The sequence below is a fragment of the Micropterus salmoides genome, unplaced genomic scaffold (genome assembly GCF_014851395.1).
Source record: "Micropterus salmoides isolate LMB-PRFRI ecotype aquatic unplaced genomic scaffold, ASM1485139v1 Ms_hic_scaffold_15, whole genome shotgun sequence".
Classification (NCBI taxonomy): domain Eukaryota; kingdom Metazoa; phylum Chordata; class Actinopteri; order Centrarchiformes; family Centrarchidae; genus Micropterus; species Micropterus salmoides.
Genome location: NW_024040596.1, coordinates 1,218,088 through 1,245,468, shown reverse-complemented (window position 1 = coordinate 1,245,468; position 27,381 = coordinate 1,218,088). Strand labels below are relative to the sequence as shown.

The following is a 27,381-nucleotide window of genomic DNA, read 5'->3' as shown; positions in this document are numbered from 1 at the left end:
AAACATTAAACTTGAAATGGAGCAAAGCGGACAAATTCAAAGTTGGCAAGAAAGATATTCTGATGTCGGCCCCTAGCGGATACACGTTTAACCCTCCAGGTACACGCAAAGTACACAGCCAAGTATGTGAACCATGGCGTTCGAGCCGCCGCCGCCACACGTCTACGCATTGTTAAAAAGCAGGTATATCGGGGGATTAATGACCCGGGACTTCACTGTCCCTCAGATTCAATCAAATAACTGGTTCTCTTTAAACTAGTTTTAACTTGTGTTTTCTCAAGTTTTTCTCTAAAAAGTCTCTCTGGAGACCCGAAGTCAGAAACAGGGACAGGATTATTACCTGTAAATGAAAATGTAACCCCACCCCACACGCAAGCATGACGCACAGGATCACACCAGGTGCTGTCAGCGCCTCCTACAGGCTGCAGAGAGGAGAACAGGAGGACGAGTCAGAAGTAAAGACAATAATCAAATTTAAAATCCTATCTTTGGTTTTTATTGTTACACAAACGCACAGCTGACCTCTGACGTCGGCTCAGACTGAAGCATCGTGGGAAACGCAGCGTGTACTGGCTCAGAGGTCTGACAGGAATGAAAGTATAAAATATAAATACGACAATAAATAACTCAGTAAACATTTTGTGGAGTTTTGTAACAATAACAGATCAGGAACTGGTGCAGTTTCACTTAAACTGAGATCCTCTAACTGGTTTCTGTTTCATGAACTGGTCTGTCTGCACAGCAGTGGTGGAAGAAGTATTCAGAGGTATTTATACCAGTACAGAACAGTACTAAATGTATTCTGTTTCCACCACTGCCGTCCAGTAACTGAGTCAGTGATGTTCCTCTGAAGCCGGCGTGTCGTCTTTAACGTCTACAACCTCAAGGAATTTTAAATCTGGTTCTGTTTCATAGTGAAAACGACGACTGCAGCCGTTAGTGTACCGATCCAGTCCGTGCAGGAGCTGTACGTTATGTGGATAACAGTACAGTAACACACATGAAACCTCCTGAAGGTCGAAACACAGACCACATGTTCCTCGTGGGCCTCGGGTGACTGTCACACCTGCAGCCCCGTCCATTTGGTCCAGACCAAAGAATAACGGGTCCGGTGTTTTGGTTCCCGTCCTTTTAACCAACGAACCAACAGCTGCAAATGTCACGTCACACAGGCTGACAGGTAACTCAGAGATTGGACGGTTTTGGTGATGTCATCCTGCATCATCGGCGCTACACGGACCCACAGATTTTGGAGACCAGTTCTAGAAAAAAAGGGGGACGGACGAACCGACCCAGTTCAGAAGTCACAGAGCCGATCACCAACCCTGTGATCAGTAAGTCCACCAGGTCTGTTGTGTACCAGCCGGAAACAGCTGATTGTCTCTGAGCAGGTTCAGGTTTAAAGTTTTTGATCAAAAGATTTTTATTAACTTTTCATTTTTCAGGCGTTACGATTGGCTGATGGACATCCTAAGCTCCTCCTCTCTCAGGCTGCGGTCCAATCGCTGCGTCTCGGACTCCAGGACGGACGGGACTGGACGGCGCGTGACGGCGGCCAGCGAGTCTGTGAGGTCGTGCCTCAGAGAGAGCAGCCACTGGCTGTTTCTGGAGGACTGCTGGATAAACTCTGCCCTCTGCTGCTGATCCACAGCCAATGAGAGATGGAGCTGACTCACCTGAGGGGAGAGGACGCAGTGACATCATCAACATCCACCAACAAGTCAAACATCTGAAACTCTTCTTATGTGGTGCTCTCACCTGCTCCTCCAGCTCCCTCACTCTGCTTCTCAGCCGTTCTTCTTCTGTGGTGACTGCAGACTGAAAAACAAGACAGGTTACCACACACACACACAAAACACACACACACACACACACACACACAGATCTACCTGTGTGTGTCTCACCTGAGATCTGCTGCTGTCAGTCAGCTGCTGTCTGAACCTCGAACGCTCCTCCTCCACCTGAAACACAAACAGCACCGAGCACGTGAACACACACCTCTACCTGTATCTCAGTGTGTGTGTACCTGTCTCTCAGTGTGTGTGTGTGTGTACCTGTCTCTCAGTGTGTCTCTCAGTGTGTGTGTACCTGTCTCTCAGTGTGTCTCTCAGTGTGTGTGTACCTGTCTCTCAGTGTGTGTGTGTGTACCTGTCTCTCAGTGTGTGTGTGTGTGTACCTGTCTCTCAGTGTGTGTGTGTGTACCTGTCTCTCAGTGTGTCTCTCAGTGTGTGTGTACCTGTCTCTCAGTGTGTGTGTACCTGTCTCTCAGTGTGTGTGTGTGTATCTGTCTCTCAGTGTGTGTGTACCTGTCTCTCAGTGTGTGTGTGTGTATCTGTCTCTCAGTGTGTGTGTGTGTACCTGTCTCTCAGTGTGTGTGTACCTGTCTCTCAGTGTGTGTGTACCTGTCTCTCAGTGTGTGTGTACCTGTCTCTCAGTGTGTGTGTGTGTGTACCTGTCTCTCAGTGTGTCTCTCAGTGTGTGTGTACCTGTCTCTCAGTGTGTGTGTGTGTACCTGTCTCTCAGTGTGTGTGTGTGTGTATCTGTCTCTCAGTGTGTGTGTACCTGTCTCTCAGTGTGTGTGTGTGTACCTGTCTCTCTGTGTGTGTGTGTGTATCTGTCTCTCAGTGTGTGTGTGTGTGTGTATCTGTCTCTCAGTGTGTGTGTGTACCTGTCTCTCTGTGTGTGTGTGTGTGTATCTGTCTCTCAGTGTGTGTGTGTGTGTATCTGTATCTCAGTGTGTGTGTACCTGTCTCTCAGTGTGTGTGTACCTGTCTCTCAGTGTGTGTGTACCTGTCTCTCAGTGTGTCTCTCAGTGTGTGTGTACCTGTCTCTCAGTGTGTCTCTCAGTGTGTGTGTACCTGTCTCTCAGTGTGTCTCTCAGTGTGTGTGTACCTGTCTCTCAGTGTGTGTGTGTGTACCTGTCTCTCAGTGTGTCTCTCAGTGTGTGTGTACCTGTCTCTCAGTGTGTGTGTGTGTGTGTACCTGTCTCTCAGTGTGTCTCTCAATGTGTGTGTACCTGTCTCTCAGTGTGTGTGTGTACCTGTCTCTCAGTGTGTGTGTGTACCTGTCTCTCAGTGTGTGTGTGTATCTGTCTCTCAGTGTGTGTGTGTGTGTATCTGTATCTCAGTGTGTGTGTACCTGTCTCTCAGTGTGTGTGTACCTGTCTCTCAGTGTGTGTGTACCTGTCTCTCAGTGTGTGTGTGTGTACCTGTCTCTCAGTGTGTCTCTCAGTGTGTGTGTACCTGTCTCTCAGTGTGTGTGTGTGTGTACCTGTCTCTCAGTGTGTGTGTGTGTGTGTATCTGTCTCTCAGTGTGTGTGTACCTGTCTCTCAGTGTGTGTGTGTGTACCTGTCTCTGTGTGTGTGTGTGTGTATCTGTCTCTCAGTGTGTGTGTGTGTGTGTGTATCTGTCTCTCAGTGTGTGTGTGTGTGTGTATCTGTATCTCAGTGTGTGTGTGTGTACCTGTCTCTCTGTGTGTGTGTGTGTATCTGTCTCTCAGTGTGTGTGTGTGTACCTGTCTCTCAGTGTGTGTGTGTGTGTATCTGTCTCTCAGTGTGTGTACCTGTCTCTCAGTGTGTGTGTACCTGTCTCTCAGTGTGTGTGTACCTGTCTCTCAGTGTGTGTGTACCTGTCTCTCAGTGTGTCTCTCAGTGTGTGTGTACCTGTCTCTCAGTGTGTCTCTCAGTGTGTGTGTACCTGTCTCTCAGTGTGTGTGTGTGTGTACCTGTCTCTCAGTGTGTCTCTCAGTGTGTGTGTACCTGTCTCTCAGTGTGTGTGTGTGTGTATCTGTCTCTCAGTGTGTCTCTCAGTGTGTGTGTACCTGTCTCAGTGTGTGTGTACCTGTCTCTCAGTGTGTGCGTACCTGTCTCAGTGTGTCTCTCAGTGTGTGTATACCTGTCTCTCAGTGTGTCTCTCAGTGTGTGTGTACCTTGTGTGTATACCTGTCTCTCAGTGTGTCTCTCAGTGTGTGTGTACCTGTCTCAGTGTGTCTCTCAGTGTGTGTGTACCTGTCTCAGTGTGTCTCTCAGTGTGTGCGTACCTGTCTCAGTGTGTGTGTACCTTGTGTGTGTACCTGTCTCAGTGTGTCTCTCAGTGTGTGTGTACCTGTCTCAGTGTGTCTCTCAGTGTGTTTCTGTCTCTCTTCAGTTTGTCTTTCTGATTTTCCAGATGAGAGTTTCTCCTGTTCAGTCGCTTCTGTTCTAGCTCCAGTTCGGCCACGAGACGCTGCAGGACCACCAGTCTGTCCCCCACACCCTGCTGACACACACACACACACACACACAGTTAGCTTTGCTTAGTCAGTCAGGTGTTTAGGGCGTCCAGGTGTGAACAGTCTTAATTTTACGTCTGCTGCTGGTGTGTTTGTTGTCTGTGAGTGAAATTGAACTTCCAAACTAACCACAGATACGCTGACCTCGTCTGGGTTAGGCCCCGTCCCCGGGCTCTTCTCCTGTTGGTGGGCTCTTTCCCTGTACCCAATCATAGCTGCCTCAGTTCGCTCCAGAGCCAATCGGACACGATCCCTGTCTTTCTCCAGCTCCTCTGTCCTCTGAGTCAGAGCGTACACCTTCACAACAACAACAAACACCACCAACATCAGCTACAGAAATAACTAGTATAATGTTGTTTCACAGCAGCACCTGGAAGATTCTGCAAACAGATTTTATAACTCTGCTCTGTCCGCTGATATTTTAACTGAATGTAGATGGTGTCGTGTCTTCAGACTGATCTGGGCTGCTTTAAGCTCACATGTTAAATTGCTTTTTTAGTGTCTTGGTCTGTCTCTCTCTTATTTTCTGACTCAGTATTGGCAGCCTCTCAAAAGTCACAGGGTAGTTTCATTCCTCAGATGGGCAGAGACTCAGGCAAACCCCAGAACGCTTGAATCAGAGAATTAGGATTTATTTCTTAAAAAATGATTAATCAATTATCAAAATAGTTGGTGATTAATTTAATAGTTTACACCTAATTAATTAATCGGCTAATCGTTGCAGCTCTAGTCACAATAAACAATATTCTTGTTTTAATATCATTAATTTGCATAAAGCATCAGAGTTGTATCAGTTGCAGCAAGGGAGAAAAAAGGTAGAGAAATCTTAATAATAATTAAACTCACGGCAGGGACAGAACGGAGGGAGACGATCAATCAAACTATTTAAATATTTAAGATATAGGAACAGACTGTTTGGATCTCCCCTAGGGAGGCCCGCCTCACTCTTTGAAAACCCCTGGCCTCGGCCATCTTATGTAGAGCAACAATTCTTTTTCTTCAGATCCCCAGAGAGTTCTTGAGGTGCCATGTTGAACTTCCAGTGACCAACAGCAAATTTAACACACTTGAGACCTTGTAACACTAACGAGTCACATGACACCGGGAAGGGAAAATGGCTAATTGGACCCAATTAGGACATTTTCACTTAGGGGTGTCCTCACTTTTGTTGCCAGCGGTTTAGAGATTAACGGCTGTGTGATGTGTTATTTTGAGGGGACAGCAGATTTACACTGTTATATAAGCTGCACGCTCACTACTTTACACTGTTATACAAGCTGCACGCTCACTACTTTACACTGTTATACAAGCTGCACGCTCACTACTTTACACTGTTATACAAGCTGCACGCTCACTACTTTACACTGTTATACAAGCTGCACGTTCACTACTTTACACTGTTATACAAGCTGCACGCTCACTACTTTACACTGTTATACAAGCTGCACGCTCACTACTTTACACTGTTATACAAGCTGCACGCTCACTACTTTACACTGTTATACAAGCTGCACGCTCACTACTTTACACTGTTATACAAGCTGCACGCTCACTACTTTACACTGTTATACAAGCTGCACGCTCACTACTTTACACTGTTATACAAGCTGCACGCTCACTACTTTACACTGTTATACAAGCTGCACGCTCACTACTTTACACTGTTATACAAGCTGCACGCTCACTACTTTACACTGTTATATAAGCTGTACGCTCACTACTTTACACTGTTATACAAGCTGCACGCTCACTACTTTACACTGTTATACAAGCTGCACGTTCACTACTTTACACTGTTATATAAGCTGTACGCTCACTACTTTACACTGTTATACAAGCTGCACGCTCACTACTTTACACTGTTATATAAGCTGTACGCTCACTACTTTACACTGTTATGCAAGCTGCACGCTCACTACTTTACACTGTTATATAAGCTGTACGCTCACTACTTTACACTGTTATACAAGCTGCACGCTCACTACTTTACACTGTTATACAAGCTGTACGCTCACTACTTTACACTGTTATACAAGCTGCACGCTCACTACTTTACACTGTTATACAAGCTGCACGCTCACTACTTTACACTGTTATACAAGCTGCACGCTCACTACTTTACACTGTTATACAAGCTGCACGCTCACTACTTTACACTGTTATACAAGCTGCACGCTCACTACTTTACACTGTTATATAAGCTGTACGCTCACTACTTTACACTGTTATACAAGCTGCACGCTCACTACTTTACACTGTTATACAAGCTGCACGCTCACTACTTTACACTGTTATACAAGCTGCACGCTCACTACTTTACACTGTTATACAAGCTGCACATTCACTACTTTACACTGGAGCAGTGTCATTTCTTCAGCGTTGAAAGGGGTGGAATAATTTGTGTGAGATCCTGTAGATATTTGGCTAAGGAGCTGTGAGAAATCCACAGACTGTATAAAACATGAACTCCCTGACGGTTTCTGAAGGGCCATCTTGGCAAAGCCTGACTCGCCCTACTGTGTAGTCAATGCAAATTCCTGTTGGGCGGTACGCAGGAAAGTTGTTGTGTTGTGTTTTACCTCCTCTTCTCTGCTCCTCAGCTGCCTCCTGATCTCCTCTTTCTCCTGCAGCAGAGAGGAGCTCTGCTCCTCCTCGTCCTCCTCCTGCTGACAGTCAAACATTTAAATATCACGTATTTTCACTTTTCAAGAAGAGTTCCTTCAGACCTCCTCCTCCTGCTCACCTCTCCTCCTCCTCCTCTGTTCTCCTTGTCTGTCGTGGGGTCTCCCGTCCTCCTCCTCTGTCCGTCCATCTCCTCTCTCTCCTCCTCTCTCTCAGCAGACAGCGAGATGATCTGTGTTTTCTGCTCCTCCAACATGGCCGGCGTGGCTCTGACCCGGCTCAGCTCGGCCCGACTCTCCTCCACCTCCCTCCTCGTCTCCTCCACCCTGGACCTCCACTCCTTCTGCGTCTCCTCCTCTCTCTCCTTCAGCGCCTGGATTTCTTTCAGCTTTACCCTCTGCTCCTCCTCCATCTCTTCCACTCTGCTCCTCCACCACTCCTCAGTCGCCCTCCTCTTCTCCTCTGCCTCCTCCTTCGCCCGTCGAGCCTCCTCCAGCTCCTCCATCATCTCTTTCCTCCTCCTCTCCAGGGCCTTGGCTCTGGCTCTCAGCTCCTCCACCTCCCCTCTCTCCTCCTCCTCCCTCTCTCGCAGCACCTCCTCCCTGAAGGTCCGCAGGTTCTCCTCTCTGCCCTTCTCCACCTCCTCCTTCTTCTCCTTCAGAGCGCTCCTCAGTCGCTCCCCTTCTGCGTGGCTCTCCTGAGAAGAATGTTAAAGGAAAAGTCAGGGGGCGTTAGCCTAGCTTAGCATAAAGATTCAGAACAGGGGGGAACAGTTAGCAGTGCAGGAGGCGCTGTACCTGCAGGAGGAGCTTCAGCTGGGTCATCTCCTCCATAGCAGCCTTCAGACCCTCCTTCATCTGCCGCTTCTCCTCCTCCTTCTCCTTCACCTCCTGCCTGGCTCGCTCCCTGCTCTGACTCAGATCACACAGCTGAAACACAGAGAGAGAACATGCTAACATGCTAACATGCTAACAGGCCTGGATGTCCTGCTGTGGCCACCGTACCTGTGTTTTACGGTGTCAGAGGGATTAATGCCTTTTACATTCTGCATGTTTCGGTTCAATGTTTCCGTCATTAATATCTTTTCTTAACTGACTCGGTGAATTAAGGATTTATCTGGACCAAACTGGAGCTGGTGATCGTTGGAACAGTGACGTCACGCTAACAAAGACGTTTTGGTGAGTTTCACTTGGTTTCTGTCCAGTTTGAAGTGAGTGTTTTAGATGCTCTGAGGCCTTTACGGTAAAATGACTGCACAATTAATGTAATCGCAATCACGCCGTCGTCACGTGCGATTACACAAAAAAACTGTGCGATTTAATAAAACAGTAAAAATGTGCGAGACGCTCTCCTGTGTTTTTTTTCTGTTTTACTTGCTATTGTTATTTGTAAGTTGAGAAATACACATTCTGAATGTCAGTATGTCCTGACAGGAGGGCGCAGCACCACCTGGTGGACCTAAACCAATCGAATCGCACCGTGATGCAGCCCTGCTCTCTGGAGCGACCTCTAGTGGCAGCGAGTGTGTTTACGTGAACGTCTGCGTACCCGACTCTGCAGGGAGCTCAGGTTCACCGCCATCACCTCCACGCTCTGCTGCACTCCTCTCAGCTCCTCCTGGGCCTCCTCCCTGCTCCTCCGCTCACTCTGCACCTCCTCTCTGAGAGCTGTCAGCTCCTCCTGGGCCTCCTCCCTGCTCCTCCGCTCATTCTGCACCTCCTCTCTAAGAGCTGGCTCCTCCTCCTGGGCCTCCTCCCTGCTCCTCCGCTCACTCTGCACCTCCTCTCTGAGAGCTGTTGCCTCCTCCCTCCTCCTCTGCACCTCCTCTCTGAGAGCTGTCAGCTCCTCCTGGGCCTCCTCCCTGCTCCTCCGCTCATTCTGCACCTCCTCTCTAAGAGCTGGCTCCTCCTCCCTCCTCCTCTGCTCACTCTGCACCTCCTCTCTGAGAGCTGTGGCCTCCTCCCTCCTCCTCTGCACCTCCTCTCTGAGAGCTGTCGCCTCCTCCCTCCTCCTCTGCACCTCCTCTCTGAGAGCTGTGGCCTCCTCCCTCCTCCTCTGCACCTCCTCTCTGAGAGCTGTCAGCTCCTCCTGTACCTCCTCCCTCCTCCTCCGCTCACTCTGCACCTCCTCTCTGAGAGCGGTCACCTCCTTCTCTGTCCTCATTAACTTCTCTTGTCCCTGCTCCTTCTCCTCCTTTAGTACCTCCTCTGTGATGACTGTCAACTCATTCTTGGTTCTCTTCAGCTCCTCCTGTACCTCCTCCCTCCTCCTCTGCTCCTTCTGCACCTCCTCTCTGAGAACTGTCAGCTCCTCCTGTACCTCCTCCCTCCTCGTTTGCTCATTCTGCACCTCCTCTCTAAGAGCTGTCACCTCCTTCTCTATCCTCATGAACTTCTCTTGTACCTGCTCCTTCTCCTCCTTTAGTACCTCCTCTGTGATGACTGTCAACTCATTCTTGGTCCTCCTCAACTCCTCCTGTACCTCCTCCCTCCTCTTTAGCTCCTTCTGCACCTCCTCTCTGAGAGCTGTCAGCTCCTCCTGGGCCTCCTCCCTCCTCCTCCGCTCACTCTGCACCTCCTCTCTAAGAGCTGTCACCTCCTTCTCTGTCCTCATTAACTTCTCTTGTACCTGCTCCTTCTCCTTCTCCTCCTTTAGTACCTCCTCTGTGATGACTGTCAACTCATTCTTGGTCCTCCTCAACTCCTCCTGTACCTCCTCCCTCCTCTTTAGCTCCTTCTGCACCTCCTCTCTGAGAGCTGTGACCTCCTCCTGTGCCTCACTCTTCTCCCTTTGTTTTGTGTCTACCTCCTCTCTAAGTACAGACACCTCCCCCTTGCTCCTCCTCAGCTCCTCCTGTACCTTGTCTTTGAGGACAGTCATCTCCTCCTTCTCCCTTTGTTCCTTTTTCACCTCCCCACTGAGAGCTGTCACCTCCTTCTCAGTCCTCCTCAGCTTCTCCTCTATCTTCTCCTTCTCCCTTTGTTCCCTTGCTATCTCCTCTTTGAGTACAGACACCTCCTCTTTCCTCCTCCTTAGCTCCTCCTGAGCAGTATCCCTCTCCCTCTGCACCTCCTCTCTGAGAGCTGTCACCTCCCTCTCCCTCCTTCTCAGCTCGACCGACAGTCCTGCCTTCTCCTCTTCCAGCTCCGTCACTCTGGACCTCCCTTTCTCCTGCACCAGGAGGTGCTGGCCTCTCTCAGCCTCCAATAATCTCCCTTGCTCCTCTTTTTCCTCCCTTAGTTCATCCTCCAACCTCTTCTTCTCCTCCTCTTTAATTCTCAGCACCTCCCTCTGTCCCTTGATTTCTTTCTCCTTCTCTATCAGTTCATCTTCCAACCTCCTCTTCTCCTCCCTCACCCTCCTCAAAACCTCCTCATCTCCCCTCCTCCCCTCCTCTGTCTTCTTCAGTTTGTTTTCCAGCCTCCTCTTCTCCTCCGCTGTCGTCCTGAGCTCCTCTCTATGCTCCTGCGCCTCCTTTTCAATCTCTGCACATCTGTCCTGAAACCTGCTCCTCTCCTCCCTGGCTCTCCTCAGTGCCTCCCTCTCTTCCTCCCGCTCCTCCTCAACCTCCCTTACTTTCTCCTCCAGTTTCCCTTTCTCCTCCTCTAGCTCTGTCAGCTTGTTGTCCAGCCTCCTCCTCCTCTCCACCTCCGATCTCCTCAGCGCCTCCCACTCTCTCCCCTCCTCCCATTTCTCCTCCAGCGTGGCTCTCAGCTGCTGCACCTCCTCCCCTTGATCCTTCAGGATATGATTGAGTTTTTCCACCTCCCTAGCGCTTCGCTCTGCCTTCTCCCTCCACTCCTTCACCTCCTCCTCCATCCTGTCGCGGGCCTCCTCCCTCTCTCTGACTTTCCTCCTCGCTCCCTCGCTCTCGGCCCGGGCCTCCTGCAGCTCCCTGGCCTGGGAGGAGAACCTGTTGTCTTTCTCTCCTCCCTCCCTCCTCTCTTTCTCCAGGAGCGCCCGGGTTTCTTTCAGCAGCGCCTCCAGCTGCTCCGCCCTCGCCTCCTTTTGCTTCAGTTTGTCGTTCGCCTCCTGACACTCCCTCGCTCCCTCCTCCTCCTGCTCCTCCGCCAGCCTCAGGCACTCCTTCAGCTCCTCCACCTCCTCCTCCTTCTCCCTCACGGCGCTCATCTGTCGCTCCAGGCTACGTTCCTTCCGCTCCACCTCCTCCTTCACCTCCTCACACTCCTCCTTGGCCACATTCAACCTCACCTTCAGCAGCTCCACCTCCCCCAGCTTCTCCAACAGCCCCTCCTCCACCTCCTCCTTTTCGCCTCGCAGTCTCTCCTTCTCTCTTCTCTCCTCCTCTCTGCCTTCCTTCAGTTCAGAGTTTTCTTCTTTTAGTCTGTAAATCTCTTCCTCCACCTCATCCACCCTCCTCCTCCATCTCTCGACCTCCTCCTGTGCTTCACTCCTCAGTCGCTCCATCTCCTCCTCCCTCTCTTCCTTTTCTCTCTCTAATCTCTCCATCCGGTCGCAGAGCGCCTCAATCTCTCCGTTCCTCCTCACCTCCTCCTCTTTAAACCTAACCTCCGTCCTCTTCACCTCCTCCTCCAGTCCCTCCGCCTGCTGTATTCTGTCCATCATGTGGCTGATTTGTGCCTCCTTCTCAGTCACCTCCTTCCTCAGTCTCTCCGCCTCTCTTAGTCTCTCCTCCTCCTCCTCTGTCAGTCCCTCTATGCGCCTCCTCAGCGCCTCCACCTCTCCGTCCCTCGTCCCCAGCTCCTCGCTCAGAGCCTCCCTCTCTCTCTGCCAGGCCTCCCTCTCCTCCTCCTTCTCCTTTTCCTCGTCCATCCTCCTCCTCCTCAGCTCCTCTGCCTCCTCCTTCAGCTTCTCCATCTCCTCTTTCAGCGCGTCCCTCTCCTCCTCCTCCTCCTCGCTCCTCTCTCTCTCGTCTTCTCTCCTGGCCGATGCTCTCTCCAGCTCTCCTCTCAGACACTCGACCTCCCCTGCAGACAGAAAACAGGAGCACAAATTTACTCATTTTGCTTTTATCCAAAGCGACTTACATTTGAACATCAATACAGAATAATTAGAGTAAGTGACAACAGGTATTGATAAAAGGAGCACGTTCGTTGGAGGAGCGCAGTGGCCCTGAAGAAATGTAAGCTTGTATTATGGAGTTTAGGTAGATGGAGCAGACCCAGTAGTCTATGGATGCAGCATTAGGAACTTGGATTTTGATAGGTAGAGTAGTGTATCGTCTGCGTAGCAGTGGCAAGAGAAACTATGTGAGTGAATGATCGCCCCTAGTGAGGTGATGTAAACTGAGAAGAGAAGGGGCCCTAGCACTGAGCCTTGGGGCCCCCCTGTGGAGAGGCAGTGGGAGGAGGATAATTGTCCTTGCAACAACATATTGTAGGAACGCCCAGAGAGGTAGAATTCCAACCACAGGAGTGGTTTGCCTGAGATGCCCATTGCTGAGACTGCAGATAGCAGGATCCTGTGATAGGTCAAGCCCGATAAGAACCGATTAGTAGTAATAGTTGTTGTTGTAGTTCTAGTAATAGTTGTTGTAGTTCTAGTAGCAGGCTAGAAGCTGCTGTAGTTCTAGTAGTAATAGTTGTAGTTCTAGCAATAGCCTAGTTGTTGTTCTAGTCGTATGCTAGTAGTTGTTGAAATTCTAGTTATAGCCTAGTAGTTGTGCAAGTAGTTGTTGAAGTTCTAGTAATAATAGTTGTAGTTCTAGCAATAGCCTAGTTGTTCTTCTAGTAGTATGTTAGTAGTTGCTGAAGTTCTAGTAATAATAGTTGTAGTTCTAGTAGCAGGCTAGAAGCTGCTGTAGTTCTAGTAGTAATAGTTGTATTTCTAGTAATAGCCTAGTTGTTGTTCTAGTAGCAGGCTAGAAGCTGCTGTAGTTCTAGTAGTAATAGTTGTAGTTCTAGCAATAGCCTAGTTGTTGTTCTAGTAGTATGCTAGTAGTTGTTGAAATTCTAGTAATAGCCTAGTAGTTGTGCAAGTAGTTTTTGAAGTTCTAGTAATAATAGTTGTAGTTCTAGCAATAGCCTAGTTGTTCTTCTAGTAGTATGTTAGTAGTTGTTGAAGTTCTAGTAATAGCCTAGTAGTTGTGCAAGTAGTTTTTGAAGTTCTAGTAATAATAGTTGTAGTTCTAGTAGCAGGCTAGAAGCTGCTGTAGTTCTAGTAGTAATAGTTGTAGTTCTAGCAATAGCCTAGTTGTTGTTCTAGTAGTATGTTAGTAGTTGTTGAAGTTCTAGTAAAAATAGTTGTAGTTCTAGTAGCAGGCTAGAAGCTGCTGTAGTTCTAGTAGTAATAGTTGTATTTCTAGTAATAGCCTAGTCGTTGTTCTAGTAGCAGGCTAGAAGCTCCTGTAGTTCTAGTAATAATAGTTTTAGTTCTAGTAGCAGGCTAGAAGCTGCTGTAGTTCTAGTAGTAATATTTGTAGTTCTAGCAATAGCCTAGTTGTTGTTCTAGTAGTATGCTAGTAGTTGCTGAAGTTCTAGTAATACTAGTTGTAGTTCTAGGAGCAGGCTAGAAGCTGCTGTAGTTCTAGTAGTAATAGTTGTAGTTCTAGCAATAGCCTAGTTGTTGTTCTAGTAGTATGCTAGTAGTTGTTGAAATTCTAGTAATAGCCTAGTAGTTGTGCAAGTAGTTTTTGAAGTTCTAGTAATAATAGTTTTAGTTCTAGTAGCAGGCTAGAAGCTGCTGTAGTTCTAGTAGTAATATTTGTAGTTCTAGCAATAGCCTAGTTGTTCTTCTAGTAGTATGTTAGTAGTTGCTGAAGTTCTAGTAATAATAGTTGTAGTTCTAGTAGCAGGCTAGAAGCTGCTGTAGTTCTAGTAGTAATAGTTGTAGTTGTGCAACTGCAGCACACACATACAAATACTACAGCTACTGCTGTCAGCACTACTGATACTACTACTACTGCTGCCACTACTACTGCTGCCAGTACTACTGCTGACAGTAGTGTGTTACAGCTGATGTTCGTCACTGACCGTGTAGCGCCTCCTTGGCCTGCTGCAGAGCGTAGATGTGTGTCTGCAGCTGACACCTGTCCACCTCTGACTGGGAGAGCTGCTTCTGCTGCTGACTGAGCTGCTGGTGGAGAGACACCGACAGAGACCTGCAGGAGAGAGAGAGAGAGCTCAGTGTATACACACCTGTACTCCTGTATTATGTCCTGAGGTGTGTTCCCTACCTGAGCTCCTGCAGCTCCTCCTGCAGCTGCTCCCTGTGTCTCTGCACACTGTCCTGCTCCTCTTGCAGCCTCCTGCTCTCTCTCTGCTGCTCCTCCTGCTGCCTGTCTCTCCTCCTCACCTCCTCCACCGCCTGACGCAGCTGCTCCTGTGCCTCCTTCAGCTCCCCGCACACAGAGGCATGCTGGGAGGACAGCTGAGGACCACACACACACATACATCATACATGACGCATCACACAGGTATGTCTCGCTGACACATGACTGTCACCTCCTCCTCTTTACCTCCTCCAGCTGACTTCCATCCCTCTCTCTCTCCTCCATCAGGGAGACCAACTGACTCTCCTTCTCCTCGATTACTCTCTCCATTGCTCTCTCACTTTCTCTCAGCTGACGGACAATGTCGTCCTCCGCCCCTCTCTGCGCTCTAAACAACAAAAAACATTTTAAAGGGTTTTAAATAGGATTATAGGGTTTAGGTTCAGGATTAAAGGTTTACGTTCAGGATTAAAGGGTTTATATTCAGAATTAAAGGATTTACATTCAGGATTAAACGGTTTATATTCAGAATTAAAGGATTTACATCCAGGATTAAAGGATTTACATCCAGGATTAAAAGAATTTACATCCAGGATTAAAAGGATTTACATTCAAGATTGAAGAATTTACGTTCAGAATTAAAGGATTTACATTCAGAATTAAAAGTTTATGTTCAGTACTGAAGGATTTACATTCAGGATGAATTGATTTACATTCAGGATTAAAGGGTTTACATTCAGGACTGAAGGATTTACATCCAGGATTAAAGAATTTACATTCAGGATTAAAGTTTTATATTCAAGACTAAAGGATTTACATTCAGGATTAAAGGATTTACATTCAGGATTAAAGGTTTATATTCAAGACTGAAGGATTTACATTCAGGATTAAAGGGTTTACATTCAGGATTGAAGAATTTACGTTCAGAATTAAAGGATTTACATTCAGGATTAAAGGTTTATATTCAAGACTGAAGGATTTACATTCAGGATTAAAGGGTTTACATTCAGGATTGAAGAATTTACATCCAGTACTAAAGGTTTACATTCAGGAGTAAAGGGTTTACATTTAGGAATAAAGGGTTTACATTTAGGAGTAAAGGTTTACATTCAGGATTAAGGGATTATAATAAGGATTAAAGGTCGTATTGTGGATTCAGGTACAAACGAATTGTCGTGGAAGCCAAACTCACCTGAGCTGGCTGCAGTCCATGTTGAGGGTTTTGACCTCTCTCTGCAGAGAGCTGACCTCTGACCTCAGAGCCTGCAGCTGTGATTGGCTGTCTGACAGCTCGCACTCCAGCTGGAAACACACAAACAGACTAATGTGATGATCTTGCTCAGGAGCCTTTGAGCCAGGCAGTATCTCCCGACAGGTAAAGCGAACAGCGGTACCTGCAGCAGCTGTTTGTTCAGCTCTCTCTTGTCTGAGGCCAGAGCCGAGTTCAGGGCAGCCATCTTGTCGAGAGCGTCACGTCCCTCCTCCACCTCCCGCTTCAACACGCACTCTGAGGACGAGAGACGCAACACACCCTCCCTGGACTGAAGGAGAGAGAGAGAAAGCATTTTACAAACAAATCCTTATTAAGAGATTGTCATATTATACTGATGACTTTATGAAATATACTGAATACATATTTCATATTTTGGCTTCTTCTGCTTCTCACAGACTTGTACTTGGTTAAAAACTGACTGTTGACTATCTACCCTACATGGAAAACATGATAACTCCTGTGTAATGAACAGTGGTGGAGCCAAGTACATTTACTCAAGTGAAAGTAAAGTACAAGGACCTCACAACTGTACTTGAGTATTTCCATCTTCATTATCTGCTACTTTATACTTCTACTCCACTACGCTTATTCATTAACTTTAGTTACTTTGCAGATTTAGATTAATAATACACCATCTGTAATATTAGAAGATAAACCTTTACTGATCCGGGGGGAATTCACAAGTTACCCAGCCATGTAGGAAGTCATTAAAATGAGCTCCACCTTCAGCAGCTGCAGCATTAAAGCGATGAACACATGAAAGCATCAATTATTATAATCCAATATTCTAATATCTAATTCTGCATAATGAGTAGCTTTGGTTTTGGTACTTTAAGTATTTTTTGATGCTGTAAAAGTAAGAAAAGTAAGATTTTAAATGCTGACTTGTACTTCAAGTCAGTGCTGGGCAATAAAACAATAATTTTCGCAATATAATTTTCCCCAATAACAATATAACAAATGTTCAATATATCGTCAAAAAATATTTTAATTAAATACGAATTAGCACATAATTTTTATATTAATATTTTTGTTTTTTTAAGGAATAGGGATGCAAATAGATTTAGATTTGTAAATTGATCCACTGTTTGGCATCAAGTGTTTGTCACATTCTGACCAGAAAGAAAAGTTTCACCGCTCACTTAACCAGCTGGCCCTTAAATTTTCATTCAGGGGCAAAAATCAGCCTTTAAACTTGAAAGAAATAATGAGTTGACATTTATCGTGATAATTTTCGATATCGAATGATATGAAATGTCATATTTTTCAATCAACATTTTTGGCCGTATCGCCCAGCCCTGGCTGCGTCCACCACAGCTAATGAAGTGTTCCCGTGTACCCGTCACATCCCCGTCCTCTTAATCTTCTTCACTGCTGACTTTAAACTGCTTTAACGTGTTTGAATCAGAAACCTCACCTTCTGCAGGGCGTCTCTGGCGTCGGCGGCCTCTTCTTCTGCTCTCTGTCTGTCCAGCTGCTGCCTGTCCAGCGCCCCCTACAGGGAGACCGAGCAGAGAGAAGGAGACTGTTTCAGGAGAACGAACAGAAGGAAGAATCTTTCTGTCAGCGAACGGTAAGAATCGACAGTAACTCACTAAAGGCTGGTTTCTCACCTTCAGAGCGTGGAGCTCCAGACGCTGCAGAGTTTCTCTCTCAGTCAGCTGGACGCTCTCCAACAGCTCCGTTTCAACTCTGCAACAAAACCAGTTCAGCATCCGGTGGATTAAACAGCAACGCGACTCCGACCCCTGGTCACCACCGAGACCAGGAAGCCTCCTTCCCCCCGTCAGTCCCAGCAGAACGCCGTGAGGCTTGCACACAACCTGATCAGTCTAATCCAGCCCTGGCGAGGGACCGTGTTGTATCCCCTTCTGTGTTATTACGGCGATCCAACCAACATTAAATCTGGTCTCTGTTATTTATGGGTTAGCGTGTGTTTGTAGGAGTTGAGTTGGTTTTAAGTTCTTAATTTTGTCTAACAGTCGCAGGCAAATAGCTTCTTTTTGCTAAAAATTTTCCAACTAAAAGGGTTTTAAAGGATAATTTCTGTATTTTTTAACCTGCTGTGCAGCAGATGCTGCAGCCGGCAGCTCAACCGGCTGTATTCACAGAAAGGTCTTCTTGTTGCCACGACAGGCTCAGATTGTTGCACCAGGTGTCTGATAACATCATGGAAAGGATCCCTACGAGGGACTCCTGGTGACTCAGGAAACTCAAGTCTCACTTTGAAATCTGGTTAGAGGCGAGTTGTTGCAGGAAGACGCCGGTGGAACGTTAGGAAAGCTCCTCTACGTACACAACAAACTCCTCCCCCTCGTTTCCACCGGCGTCTTCCTGTTGTCCCGTTATAGATAACGAGAAAATTACCTTTTGATCTTGACATAATGGAGCGAAAGCAAAGTTTGGACCCATAGAGTTTATGTTCAGGATTACAGATTTAGGTTGCACATCGCTCCTCCTAACACGGAAGCTGTGAAATGTTTTCATTCGGTTTTAAAGCCTCTGAACGTGAAGTGTGTCTCTATAACATTATATATGCTTCACTAAATAAGCACCGCTAATCTCTGATTGGTGCACAGACACACAGACATCATGTTTTCCATCCACTCTGAACCAGTAAAACGAGAAAACGGACACATAGAAAGTGGAATAACCAAACTCTTCTTTGTCGGCAAAGACGCCGAGCAGGAAACTGTCTCGTCAGTTTGTCCCAGCAGTATATCACAGTCTTTATTAATAATATCATTATTAATCCTGAAGCACGACCGGGACGAGCAGCAGAACATGGATGGATTGATGGATAAATCTTAATGTGTTTTGAAGCGTCTGGATCAGCAGCACTGAGGATGATTTATAACTACTGTTGCTGATCATGACGAGCTGGGAAACACCTGCAGGGTTTAAATGAATACCGTCTGTGTGTCTCGGTCTCCAGCTGTCTGCTCCTCTCCTCCTGTCGGTCCCTCTCCCTCCTCAGACGCTCGTTCTCCCTCTGAAGCTCCTCCTCCCTCCGCTGCACCTCGTCCACCTGCAGGCGCAGCGAGGACGCCGCCTCCCGCTCCCTGAGATGCACACACATTACAGTGATTACTGCGGTGCGGAGAATATTTAAAATACACTAGAACTTGGCTCAAGCTTGTTTCTAATAAACTGCACATCCTGGTCTCAACACTAGATGTCGCTGTCATCTTCAACAACTACAAGACAGAAGTTTCTGAGTTTGGCCGTGACTTCTTAGATTTTCTATAACTTTAACCTTTGTGGTTAGAAATATAATCATCGCACAGCTGACTGCAGATATTTAAATGAAAAGGTTTCCCTTTAAATGAATGCTGGAAATGTTCAGTTTGAGTCTGCAGGTGTGTTCAGAGAGACTTCAGGTGTGGCCTTCAGAATCAAAGTGGATCAATCTGTACTTTGGTATCGGTCTCACTCGCTGAATAAAAGCACAGGCTGATGACTGAAGGAGAAATAAGGGACAATATATACAGAAAATTAATAAAATATATCTCACATTAGTCCTGCAGAGGCTGCATGTTCCTGCTGCCTCACCTCTCTGCCAACACAACAGTGTGCTACCTTTCAAATGTGCAGCACAAAGCCTCAGGTAATCAACACACCTCTTTATTCATCACCTGCTGACTGAGCGTGTGTGTGTGTACCTGCTCAGTGTTTGTGTGTGTGTGTACCTGCTCAGTGAGTGTGTGTTTGTGTGTGTACCTGCTCAGTGTTTGTGTGTTGTGTGTGTGTACCTGCTCAGTGTTTGTGTGTGTACCTGCTCAGTGTTTGTGTGTTTGTGTGTGTGTGTACCTGCTCAGTGTGTCCACAGTGTGTGTGAGCTCCAGGTGTGTGTGTGTGTACCTGCTCAGTGTTTGTGTGTGTGTGTGTGTGTGTACCTGCTCAGTGTGTGTGTGTACCTGCTCAGTGTGTGTGTGTGTGTGTGTGTACCTGCTCAGTGTGTGTGTACCTGCTCAGTGTTTGTACCTGCTCAGTGTTTGTGTGTGTGTGTACCTGCTCAGTGTTTGTACCTGCTCAGTGTGTGTGTGTGTGTACCTGCTCAGTGTTTGTGTGTGTGTACCTGCTCAGTGTTTGTGTGTGTGTGTTTGTGTGTACCTGCTCAGTGTTTGTGTGTGTGTGTACCTGCTCAGTGTTTGTGTGTGTGTGTTTGTGTGTGTGTGTACCTGCTCAGTGTTTGTGTGTGTGTGTACCTGCTCAGTGTTTGTGTGTGTGTGTGTGGTTGTGTGTGTACCTGCTCAGTGTTTGTGTGTGTGTGTGTGGTTGTGTGTGTACCTGCTCAGTGTTTGTGTGTGTGTACCTGCTCAGTGTTTGTGTGTGTGTTTGTGTGTGTGTGTACCTGCTCAGTGTTTGTGTGTTTGTGTGTGTGTACCTGCTCAGTGTTTGTGTGTGTGTGTACCTGCTCAGTGTTTGTGTGTGTGTGTGTGGTTGTGTGTGTACCTGCTCAGTGTTTGTGTGTGTGTGTGTGTGTGGTTGTGTGTGTACCTGCTCAGTGTTTGTGTGTGTGTGTGTTGTGTGTGTACCTGCTCAGTGTGTGTGTGTGTGTGTGTGTGTGTGTGTACCTGCTCAGTGTGTGTGTGTGTGTGTGTGTGTGTACCTGCTCAGTGTGTGTGTGTGTACCTGCTCAGTGTGTCCACAGTGTGTGTGAGCTCCAGCTGTGTGTGTTGTGTGTGTCCGTGCAGCTGCTGGTTGTCGTCCTCCAGCTGTTTCAGTCGGCGCTGCAGAGCCGCCTTCTCCTCGCCGAGCCGCCGTAGAGATAGCTCCGCCCCCTGACACACACACACAGGTTAGTTAGCACCTCCTCGACCTCCGAGCTCAGGAGGAGCCACTGCTGCCTCACTGACCTGCAGCTCCTCGTGTCTCCACTGCAGGGAGCTCTCAGCATGAGACAGGACGGACAGCAGGGAGGACAGGTCCAGACCCAGGACGCCGTCTGAGGAGACGCACACAGACCGGCTGCTGCTGCTGCTCAGGACTCTGGACTGAAGACAGACACACAGTGACCTCTGACCTCAGTGACCTCTGACCTCTCTCCATCATTAACACTCACCAGCTTGATCACAGCTTGACTGACAGACTGCAGGCTCCTCTCTGTTTCCCTTAGTCTCTCTACCTCTCTCTCTCTCTCCTCCCTCTGCCTGTCCTCCACCTGCAGCGAGCGAGAGAGCTCCGCAACCCTGAGAGAGAGAGAGAGAGAGAGAGAGAGAGAGAGAGAGAGAGAGAGAGAGAGAGAGTGTGTGTCAGACAGGTGTTCTGCAGGTAGACAGTCTGAAGAGGCCTCTCTGCTGGGGGGACCCTGGACCTGTTTCCACAGGGTCTTGATTATATTCAGGATCAGGTGTTTACATGGACCATAAGAAACCTGGTTCTTCAGATCCCTGTTCACCTGGCTCTGACAGGATCCAGGTGTCTGTGTGCAGGTGAGCCACGACCTTCTATCCCAACAAGGGATGATCAGAAACCTGGATCAGGTGTTTACATGCCACAGCGTCCTGGTTTCTATCAGTGTACTACAATATCCAGGTTTCTCAAAACCACGATAAGACGATGTGCAAAACATAACCAGGACCCTCCCAAAACCAGATCATAACAGTAAGTGAGGCGTCCAGGAAAGAGGATTCATGGTGACGAGACGTACAGATGTGGACGGACCACATGATCCGGTTCGTTGGAAGCAGACTGAAGCTTTAAAGATTAGTTTCCAGGAGTTAGGGAGTAAATAAATAAATCTGTAAATACAGTAGTTATAATCAAGCCTTTAGTGTCTCAGAGGGAGCGGTGTGTTATGTCACTTGAATCGTTGAAGACTAACAAAACTGCATTGTGGGTAATGTAGGCGGCAGGTGTTTGGCAAAGTCAGGATGTCTCTGGTTCTGTTGCATCGACGATCCTGCTGACTGATCCAGCTCGGAGACAAGAGATATTGATTGACCGAGACAAAATGATTGATTGATATTTCCCACACAGAGGCTGAGATCTGGCCTCAGGAAGAAGTGAGCTAACTACTAGTTAGCACGCCAGCTAGCTCAGCCACTAAGCATGAAGCTAACGCTAACGAAAAGCACAAAGAAGATCAAAGGAGAAGAAGAAGAAGGACTTACCGTTCATTCAGCTGCAGAACTTTGGTCTCATGAAGAAGCTTCAACTCTGAAATCTCTCGCTCCTCCTCCTCCTCCTCCTCCTCCTCCTCCTTGATCTCCAGCTCTCCCAGACTGAAAGTTCCCAGGCTGGAGGAGGAGATGAGGGGAGGAACAGCCGGCGAGGAATCCGGAGGAGGATGAACCATGGTGGAGGACAGAGGAGGATGAGAGGAGGAGGAAGGTTTGTCGGGAGGAGCGCTGAGCCTCAGGGAGGAGGAGACAGAGTCGCAGCTGGAGAGGAGAGAGGAGGAGAGACGAGAGAACTCCGCCCTCAGCTGCCACAGGTCCCTACAGACAGAAGAGGCGGTCAGCTCGTCACAGGTTAACGCCTCCTACAGGGTAACGATCAGCTTCGTACCAGAGCTACAGACCTGTCGGCGGCCGTTCTGACGGTGTGACAGTGTCGCCTCAGAGCGACCACAGACCTCCAGACCGACAGCAGCCGAGCCTGCTGCTGACCCACGTGACCGGACCGACACTGGAAACACACACACACACTTCAGTCTAAAGGTTTGGTCAGAAAATCATCATCATCATCATCTTCATCTCCTCCAGAGGAGTAAAACCAAACTGCACACCTCCCGCTCTCTCTGCCAATCATCTTCTTTCTGCTCCGCCTCCTCCACAGCTCTTGTCCAATCAGATGTCAGCTTCTGGAGGTCCTCCCTCAGGGCCTGGTTGGCCTGCTCTGATTGGCTGAGCCGCTCCCGGAGGAGAGCGTTTGTGTCGGCCAGACTGACTGACCTGAAGACACACACACACACACACACACACACACACACACAATTTATTCATTTAGCTGACGCTTTTATCCAAAGCGACTTCCAGCTGCTGTACATGTCAGAGGTCGCACGCTCAGGAGCAGCGAGGGGTTAAGTGTCTTGCTCAGGGACACAAAGGTGGATGTCTCACAGTGAACCTTATCCACTGTGCCATCACCGCCATCACACACACAGGTGAGACTGACACACACACACACACACACACCTCTGTTGTTCCTCCTCCAGCCTGATGAGGGCGCTCTCCAGAGAGTCACTGTGTTCATCTCTGATCCTCCTCTAGAAACACAAAACATCACAACTAGTACAGTAACACCAACGTCTGTACTACTGCAGTAGCAGCAGTATTGCAGCAGTACTGCTGTAGTATTGCTGTAGTATTGCTGTAGTATTGCTGTAGTATTGCTGTAGTACTGCTGTAGTATTGCTGTAGTACTGCTGTAGTATTGCTGTAGTATTGCAGCAGTACTGCTGTAGTATTGCTGTAGTACTGCTGTAGTATTGCTGTAGTACTGCTGTAGTATTGCTGTAGTATTGCTGTAGTACTGCTGTAGTATTGCTGTAGTACTGCTGTAGTATTGCTGTAGTATTGCAGCAGTACTGCTGTAGTATTGCTGTAGTACTGATGCAGTATTGCTGTAGTATTGCAGCAGTATTGCTGTAGTATTGCAGCAGTATTGCTGTAGTACTGCAGCAGTACTGATGCAGTACTGCTGTAGTATTGCAGCAGTACTGCTGTAGTATTGCTGCAGTACTGCTGTAGTATTGCAGCAGTACTGCTGTAGTATTGCTGCAGTACTGCTGTAGTATTGCAGCAGTACTGCATCAGAGTCTGACCTCGGTGTTGAGCAGCTGTGTGTGTTCCTCCTGCAGCTGCAGCTCCACATGTTGACAGCGGTCTCTGTACTCCAGAACCTGCAGACGTCGGGGGAAAGTACAGAAACTCTGACACAGTTCTGAACGTCGTCTTTCAAAAGATTCATTATTTTTTTATCAATGAAAAAATAATAATACGACGATCAATAAGAGTAGAAGTACTGATACAACGCCCATGCATCCATCTGATTAATAAAGTAAAGCTGAAACGATTAGTTTATTAATCGATCTCATCGCAGTTTTATCTGTCAACTATTATGATAATCAGTAAATGTTTAAATATCTATCAGGGTCATCGAGACATTTGACTCTTGAAACATTTGGCTTTGTCCCAATTTTAGGACATTTCATAAATTAAACAATTAACATGACCCTTGAGCCCTCGCTGCTCGGGAGGCGTGCGACCTCTGACATGTCATCAGCATATTAACAAAACTCTCAACTCTTTAAACTCTCACTCTCAAAGTCTCACCTTGTTCTGCAGTCGGTGGATGAGCAGAGCCTGTCTGGCCTCCCTCTCTCTCCCCTCCCTCACCCTCCTCCTCCACTCCCTCTGCTCACCCTCCACCTGCAGAGAGAGGGCGAGCGAGGGAGACACTGACTGGCGCAGCTGGAGAGAGAGAGAGAGAGATTTAATGGTTTGATTCACCCTGATCATCATCATCACCTCCTCCTCCTCCTCACCCTGTCTTTCAGAGCTCTGCTCCTGGACTCCAGCTCCTCTCTCTCCGCTCGACTCTCCGCCAGCTCCTCCTGCAGACGACACACTTCCCGTTTAAGCTCCGCCTTCTCCTGCTGCCACCCAATCAGCAGCTGCGGCTCCATGCTGACAGGTCGACCTCTGAGACTCTGTGAAAATTCCATTTTTATTATTTACTGAGTCTGTTCGTAGTACATTAACTCAAGTACTTTACCTAAATATAAATTACTTCTACTGCACAACATCTCAGAGGGAAATACTTTTATTTCCCTACATTTATCTGACAGCTTCAGTAACTTCACACAAAACACCTGAAGAGTTTATAAAATCTGACGTTTGGCTATAAATTAAACTCCAACAGCTGAAATGATTAGCTGGTTAATAAAACAGTCAAGCTCTGATTCTGCCAAAACACAGATGACCTACACAGCCTGCTGCACCTGAACACATCCCCTAAACAACGTTTAAAAACAAACCAATAAAGAGAAGCCGTTTCTGTCAATTCAAATTCATATCAGCTTTTTTGGCGTGAATGTTTAACAACAGTGTTGCCAAAGCTGGATATAAATTACATAACAATTCATTTTATACATTTCTTTAAATAAGTAAATAAAACAGTAAAATTTGTGTTTGTGTGTTAATAAAAAAATAATAAAAAATATATAAAATATACAAATACCGTAAAATTAAATATTAAAAATAAAAGTAAATAAATAAAACAGTAAGCGTGTGTGCTAATAATATATTAAAAAATTATATAAATTAAATAAATGAAACAGTCACATGTGGGTGTTATTATAAGAATATATTAAAAATTTAAATTAAATAAATGAAACAGTCACATGTGAGTGTTATTATAATAATATATTAAAAATTTAAATTAAATAAATGAAACAGTCACATGTGGGTGTTATTATAATAATATATTAAAAATTTAAATTAAATAAATGAAACAGTCACATGTGGGTGTTATTATAAGAATATATTAAAAATTTAAATTAAATAAATGAAACAGTCACATGTGGGTGTTATTATAATAATATATAAAAATTTTAAATTAAATAAATGAAACAGTCACATGTGGGTGTTATTATAAGAATATATTAAAAATTTAAATTAAATAAATGAAACAGTCACATGTGGGTGTTATTATAATAATATATTAAAATTTTAAATTAAATAAATGAAACAGTCACATGTGGGTGTTATTATAATAATATATTAAAAATTTAAATTAAATAAATGAAACAGTCACATGTGGGTGTTATTAAAATAATATATTAAAAATTTAAATTAAATAAATGAAACAGTCACATGTGAGTGTTATTATAATAATATATTAAAAATTTAAATTAAATAAATGAAACAGTCACATGTGGGTGTTATTATAATAATATATTAAAAATTAAAATAATTAAATGAAACAGTCACATGTGGGTGTTATTATAATAATATATTAAAAATTTAAATTAAATAAATGAAACAGTCACATGTGAGTGTTATTATAATAATATATTAAAAATTTAAATTAAATAAATGAAACAGTGACATGTGGGTGTTATTATAATAATATATTAAAAATTAAAATAATTAAATGAAACAGTCACATGTGAGTGTTATTATAATAATATATTAAAAATTAAAAATAATTAAATGAAACAGTGACATGTGGGTGTTATTATAATAATATATTAAAAATTAAAATAATTAAATGAAACAGTCACATGTGGGTGTTATTATAATAATATATTAAAAATTTAATAAATGAAACAGTCACATGTGGGTGTTATTATAATAATATATTAAAATTTTAAATTAAATAAATGAAACAGTCACATGTGGGTGTTATTATAAGAATATATTAAAATTTTAAATTAAATAAATGAAACAGTCACATGTGGGTGTTATTATAAGAATATATTAAAAATTTAAATTAAATAAATGAAACAGTCACATGTGGGTGTTATTATAATAATATATTAAAATTTTAAATTAAATAAATGAAACAGTCACATGTGGGTGTTATTATAATAATATATTAAAAATTTAAATTAAATAAATGAAACAGTCACATGTGAGTGTTATTATAATAATATTAAAAATTTAAATTAAATAAATGAAACAGTGACATGTGGGTGTTATTATAATAATATATTAAAAATTAAAATAATTAAATGAAACAGTCACATGTGAGTGTTATTATAATAATATATTAAAAATTAAAAATAATTAAATGAAACAGTGACATGTGGGTGTTATTATAATAATATATTAAAAATTAAAATAATTAAATGAAACAGTCACATGTGGGTGTTATTATAATAATATATTAAAAATTAAAAATAATTAAATGAAACAGTGACATGTGGGTGTTATTATAATAATATATTAAAAATTAAAATAATTAAATGAAACAGTCACATGTGGGTGTTATTATAATAATATATTAAAAATTTAATAAATGAAACAGTGACATGTAAGTGTTTAATATTGTATTGTATTATGTATTTAATTTAAAAAAAATCTGTATCTGTAAAATGAGTAGAATTATTTATCAGTGTGGTTGTCCTCAGTTTGTGGGAGTCACTAATAAACAGGACGATTTGGATTTAGGGACCTGTCGCTATGACAACAGCTCAACGCTAATCCAGGTCAACACCCTGAACAGACTGTGCTGAGAGTCCAGGTGGACAAAATAACAGAGAGACACCTGTCCAACAAGTGACAATCAGCTTGTGTTCAGTGTTTAATCCTGCACATCTCACCTGGCTGCTCGCAGGTTCGAGACCCGGACAGAACCGGTTCCAACTACGACTGATGTGAAACTGCTGCAGAGAAGCGGTTCATTAGAGAATAACCCGGGATAAACTTTAGCGCAGCTCCCGTTAGCTCCCGTTAGCTCCCGTTAGCATGCTAACAGCAGGGGAAGAAACGGAAGCGAAGGTGAAGTTCGTACCTGCTGCTGCGCGAGCTGCTCTCACAACCCGCCAAACAACGACGAACATTGAAACACTTTAAAAAGTTCAACAGAGCAAACGGACCCGTAAACACGCACATGCAGGTGTTCATGGACAAACCTGCTGCTGTTAGCACTTTCAAACCGGGAACCCGACCTTTCACCCCGGAGACCGGAAACAGCTTAAAGCCAAACAGCGACACCTGCCGAGAAACAAACACACAGCAACACACATATTCTGCTAAACTAGAAATATTAGAGACGTTCAATTCAAATAAAGTGAGTAAGTAACCTTCAACATAACGTACAACACAGATAACAGCGAGAAAACACTTCATTAAATAGGGAAGAAAACCAAGTAAAATCAGGAAAGGCTCCGTAACAAAAGTCTCAAGAAGGGGTTTAAAGGTCCAGCTGCAGTTTTTAGGAGGCTCTACTGACAGAAATGCAATGAAGTACGTATTCAGCTTTCTTATTTCAGTGCACACGGTAATGGAAGTGGCTTAAGGTGACATTTTATGCTCTTCTGTTATTTCTATAATGTTACACAGATGTTTA

General features: G+C 45.3%; 1 protein-coding gene across 9 annotated transcripts; it reads right to left on the bottom strand.

The window, feature by feature from the left end:
* Positions 1-473: 473 nt before the first annotated feature.
* On the bottom strand, positions 474-27,191 carry si:dkey-230p4.1 (trichohyalin). Of its 9 annotated transcripts, none has more exons than XM_038719996.1 (30): positions 26,633-27,190; positions 23,852-24,016; positions 23,640-23,777; positions 23,129-23,206; positions 22,500-22,570; positions 22,091-22,256; positions 21,884-21,990; positions 21,474-21,800; positions 20,423-20,549; positions 20,217-20,354; positions 19,993-20,141; positions 18,270-18,419; positions 16,971-17,049; positions 16,775-16,852; positions 15,479-15,625; positions 15,277-15,386; positions 14,331-14,472; positions 14,049-14,242; positions 13,846-13,973; positions 9,635-11,841; positions 8,672-9,466; positions 8,441-8,545; positions 7,690-7,821; positions 7,014-7,589; positions 6,850-6,936; positions 4,400-4,567; positions 4,105-4,257; positions 1,905-1,961; positions 1,759-1,818; positions 474-1,676 (listed from the first exon to the last, which is right to left on the bottom strand). In XM_038719996.1, the coding sequence occupies exons 2-30, from the start codon at positions 23,990-23,992 to the stop codon at positions 1,449-1,451; spliced, it is 7,038 nt and encodes a 2,345-aa protein (XP_038575924.1). In that variant the 5' UTR covers positions 23,993-24,016; positions 26,633-27,190; the 3' UTR covers positions 474-1,448. The 9 variants fall into 9 exon arrangements, with proteins under 9 accessions (XP_038575924.1, XP_038575926.1, XP_038575918.1 ...); XM_038719998.1 differs by having other exon boundaries at positions 8,672-9,403; XM_038719990.1 differs by having other exon boundaries at positions 8,672-11,841; positions 26,633-26,695; positions 26,824-27,190.
* Positions 27,192-27,381: the final 190 nt, after the last annotated feature.

Bases quoted from the DNA above. Each gene is read 5' to 3' on its own strand.
- si:dkey-230p4.1 (XM_038719990.1), bottom strand. From the start codon at position 23,992: ATGGAGCCGCAGCTGCTGATTGGGTGGCAGCAGGAGAAGGCGGAGCTT. The intron at 20,550-21,473 runs GTAAGTCCTTCT...TCTCTCTCTCAG, and splicing joins GTTCTGCAGCTGAATGAACG to GGTTGCGGAGCTCTCTCGCT. The intron at 1,962-4,104 runs GTACACACACAC...TTTGTGTTTCAG, and splicing joins TGAGAGACACACTGAGACAG to GTGGAGGAGGAGCGTTCGAG.